Raw genomic sequence first — 4211 nt, 5'->3', positions numbered from 1 at the left:
CCTCCTTATATGTTGTAGTGTGAAAAGGAATATCACGTGGGCTGTTTGAGGGATCATAAAATGGCATATTTGAAGGTATCACTGTGTTTCTGTCTTCATATGTTGATGCATAAGTTTGGCTACTGACCTTGCATTTGTCCGTTGGACGTAATTGTATAACAGGAGTTGCCCGAAGGGGACTGGCTTTGTTGCAATGATTGCATAAGAATACATTCTATTTTGGAGAACCTCCTAGTTAGGGTGGCAGAGAGACTCCCTGAATCTCTTTTGGATGTTATAAAGAAAAAGCAAGAGGAAAGATGTTTGGAACCCCTTAATGTGATTGATATAAGATGGAGACTTGTTAATGGCAAAGTTGCTTCTCCTGAAACCAGGCCATTGCTTTTGGAGGCCGTGACCATATTTAATGTAGGTTCTGCCTATATTGCTTCACCATTTTGATGATCATAACTTCTTTCTGTGAGGTGGTTGAAAGTGATAATTCTTGTTTGTCTGCTGACAAATCGTAGAGATGCTTTGTATTTTTGTTACTAATGGTAATCTTTTTCTGAATTGATTCTTATTCATCGTATGCCTTTGTATGATTGTATCTTTTGATTTAATAGTCACTAAAAAAGGTAAATAAATCCAATTTTAGGAGAATGTTGAAAAGCTTTGCTCAACATAAATGTATATTCACACAGTTTTAAATTTATGATTAGTTTGTTCCTGCCAAAGTTTCTGATAGCCCAGGTAAACTTTCGGTTGTAATGACTTTTTCACTTGTTGCACTATCTATCTTTCTATATATGCGTGTGCACACCCAGACCCTTCATTTATGGACACAGCATTTACATGGAGTGTCTGTCTATACTTGTGTACATTTTTTAGTATCACATGCATTTCTTGTTTAATAATGCGTTACAAACATACAATGTATATCTGTGCCATATGGCATTTGTATTTTTCTTTGGGAGAAGCCCTTTTCGAGTTTTCCATAAGGCCACTTTAATACAATTGTTGGACTTTGGTATGTGTTTCAGGAATGCTTTGATCCTATAGTTGATGCAGCTACTGGACGTGACCTTATTCCTGCCATGGTTTATGGGTAAGAAATTCCTATTAGAACATTTGTATGTTTTTCATATTTCTCTTCAATTTCATTTTACCTTGTCTCAAATCTCAATTAACTTATCCTACTAATACAGAAGGAATTTGCAAACTCAGGATTTTGGAGGAATGTATTGTGCATTATTAATGGTCAAGTAAGAAGTGATTTCTCTATTTAACTTTTACTAGTCATATTTCTCTTATGGAATTGTTCACATTTTGTTTTTTTCCTGACATTGAAGTTCATCTGTGGTATCTGCGGGCATGCTTCGGATTTTTGGGAGAGATATTGCAGAACTCCCATTAATTGCTACAAAACTCAAGAACCGTGGAAAGGTGAGGGACTTCACTACTAACTCTATGACCTTTCTTTGGGTACTGTTATGTCTCCCCTTCTCCCAAGTCCTAACCACTTTCCCTTAAATTTTGTTTTGCTTTTCTATGCAATATAAAGTGGTCATGGTGGTAAGGCTGGGGAGAGTGTAAGTGATCTTACAATATCTGACATGCTTAATTAGCTAGATCGGCATTTAATATTTCACAACGTGGGTTGTTCTGATGAGTTCCCTTAGGATATGTTTAGTATTGATAGTTTTTGTTCTATGATCCCTACCATTTTCTTTTTTGTAACTTAATTTCTGGGTTTCAAATTTTGATACATTGCTGCTCTGTTATGAATCATACTTTTGATAAGTTATGATGATTTGAATATTGGGATAAACTTGGTTATTGTTAGTTTTTGTTTTATCATGTATGCCTATGTCTGGGTAGTAAACTATTTATATTTGTAATGATTTATGCGAACAGGGCTACTTCCAAACACTGTTCTCGTGCATAGAGAGGCTGCTAGCCTTCTTGAATGTGAAGTACCTTGTGCTACCAGCTGCTGAAGAAGCAGAATCCATATGGATACACAAATTTGGGTTTAGCAGGATAAAACCTGAGCAGGTATTTAGTTTTTTGATTACTTATAGTTTAGGAGCAAGGTTACATTTCTTGTCACTTTATTCTAGCATTTAGTTTTATGTTTTTGTGGCTTGAAATTTAGCAAGCTGCATTAATTATTGCAAGACCCATGCATCGCTGGAATGTGGATTGTCTGCATTTTTCATTCTCTTTATTTTCTTCATTACTAAAGTTTTGAGAAACACTTGATAGTGTGATATTAGGTGAGGTCTGAATATCCTCTATACACTCTACATCACTTCAAAACGATAGTAATGGAGAATAGAAATGAAGAAGATCAATTTCCATGCATCCCAACTTTGAACGTGACCGAGTTTATTGTTGTGCTGCAGCTCGCCAACTATAGAAATAATTGCCAACAGATGATGGCATTCAAAGGGACAGTTATGCTTCATAAAACGGTGCCTCGATGTCGGGTCATAAGTAATCAATCATGAGTAACGAGAAATCTATATAAAAAGGAGGTCAATCATAAAAGGGGAAAACCCCAAGCTCTGGTAAATTTTTTATTTGAAGCCATTCGTGAACCTGACATGACATTTATCTGACATTTATGATGTCAATTTCCTATTTTTTGTTTTGATTACCCTGGCAAGCATATTCGAGTATTGATCTTGGACCTATGCTTTGCAGTCTAATACAGTGCTATTTTATTTTTTATATAAATGGCATGAGACGTTGGAAGAGCTTACTTTAGTCTACACTGTGACAACATTAACACTTACTTAGTTAGGTGTTTGAACGAGCCCCTTCCGATATCTTATAGAAATAGTTTTTTACTCCCTTCGACTCACGATGTCATTTTGAATTATTTCACATAGAAATGACTAAATAAAAGACAGTCAAATTGTCCTTAGTAATTATTAGTGTGTTTTTCACATTATAAATATAAAGTAAAATATAATGCCTTCAAAGTAATGTACATGGTATCAATTGAAAGATATATATGAAAAAATCATTAATATTACATTGAAAATTAAAGATGACGTTTACTTTGAGACAATTTTTTTCCTATGAAGTATAAATATTAACACCTCGACACCAGTAATAATTTATGAAAATGAATTAATAATTAAGGTGTCGGTGTTATATAACTTTTTTCTCTCAATAGAGGACACAATTTATGTGAAATTTACTTATGATATGCATTTATTAACTAATTTATTAAAGAAGCTATTTACCAAATGCTTAGTTGAAGATTTCAGAGATGGGGGTTTTAAATGGAGTCAATCTTCAAATCATGAGCAGATGAGTTAGGCATGTTCAAATTCTAAACGCATTAATAATAGCTTGTGACAGCCGATCATAGTTTGCTGGACTAACATGCCTTGAGAGGAAAAACTAACTCCCTTGTACAAATGAAATTTTCCTGACCAGTCGCTTAAACTTTTGCTGGTATGATTTAACCTATCATTTCATCAATATATAGCTTCAAATACTTATTTCCAACTGAGATATTTTCGAGCAGGGACATGTTTTTCATCTGCATTCTACAGTTTCTATGAAAAACATTATTGTAATTCTAAAAAAGGAATCCCAACTATTTTTATTGGGGTTAAGAGTAAATTTGCACGAAAAATAATTGATTGGTAAGGGGCAAAAATAAATGTACCAGTTGGCATAACATATGCTGCGAACTTGCGATTTATAGCCATCATCATTCACACTAGACATAATGAACATTCACAAAAACGTAAAACGTTTGTAGTTTAGGTTTTATGTGCCTGATTTTAGCAAATTTCCACGATTCATGACGTTCGATTCAAGATAATAGAAATGATAAAGAAAATAAAACTAGGGATGCACAACCTGTTATTTATTTCCAAGAAATATTTCAATTTAAAAAGAGTGAGATTAGATATGAAAGAAGATTTTCTTAATAATTGAATTATGAAGTTTTCATGGTGGTTGGTGATCTGTGGTAAGGATTATGAAGTTTTCATGGTGGTTGGTGATCTGTGGTAAGGATGGTAAAATAAATTTCGTATCTATGCAGATATATGTGAATAAAATTTGTCCATGGTGGTTGGTTATGTGTGGTAAGGATGGCAAAAAAAAAAAATTCGTATCTATGCAGATATATGTGAATAAAATTTGTCCATGGTGGTTGGTTATGTGTGGTAAGGATGGCAAAAAAAAAAAATTCGTATCTATGC

General features: G+C 33.8%; 1 protein-coding gene across 3 annotated transcripts in view; it reads left to right on the top strand.

Moving 5' to 3' along the window:
• Nucleotides 1–2746, top strand: part of LOC101497068 (uncharacterized) — an 11013-nt gene extending 8267 nt beyond the window's left edge. Inside the window, exons 13-19 of one of the 3 annotated variants that reach the window (XM_004516900.4) lie at nt 19–75; nt 163–408; nt 1023–1087; nt 1188–1244; nt 1332–1425; nt 1897–2037; nt 2388–2746. In XM_004516900.4, coding sequence (XP_004516957.1) covers nt 19–75; nt 163–408; nt 1023–1087; nt 1188–1244; nt 1332–1425; nt 1897–2037; nt 2388–2492 — 765 coding nt within the window. In that variant the 3' untranslated portion in view covers nt 2493–2746. Of the gene's footprint in view, nt 1–18; nt 76–162; nt 537–1022; nt 1088–1187; nt 1245–1331; nt 1426–1896; nt 2038–2247; nt 2364–2387 lie in introns of those variants that run through there. The other 2 variants (XM_073367585.1, XR_190560.4) reach the window with 2 other exon arrangements.
• Nucleotides 2747–4211: the final 1465 nt, after the last annotated feature.

Source organism: Cicer arietinum, chromosome 4 (assembly GCF_000331145.2).
Source record: "Cicer arietinum cultivar CDC Frontier isolate Library 1 chromosome 4, Cicar.CDCFrontier_v2.0, whole genome shotgun sequence".
In the NCBI taxonomy this organism is placed as follows: domain Eukaryota; kingdom Viridiplantae; phylum Streptophyta; class Magnoliopsida; order Fabales; family Fabaceae; genus Cicer; species Cicer arietinum.
Note: the sequence above shows the minus strand (reverse complement) of the source record. Positions and strands in the feature narration are given on the sequence as shown.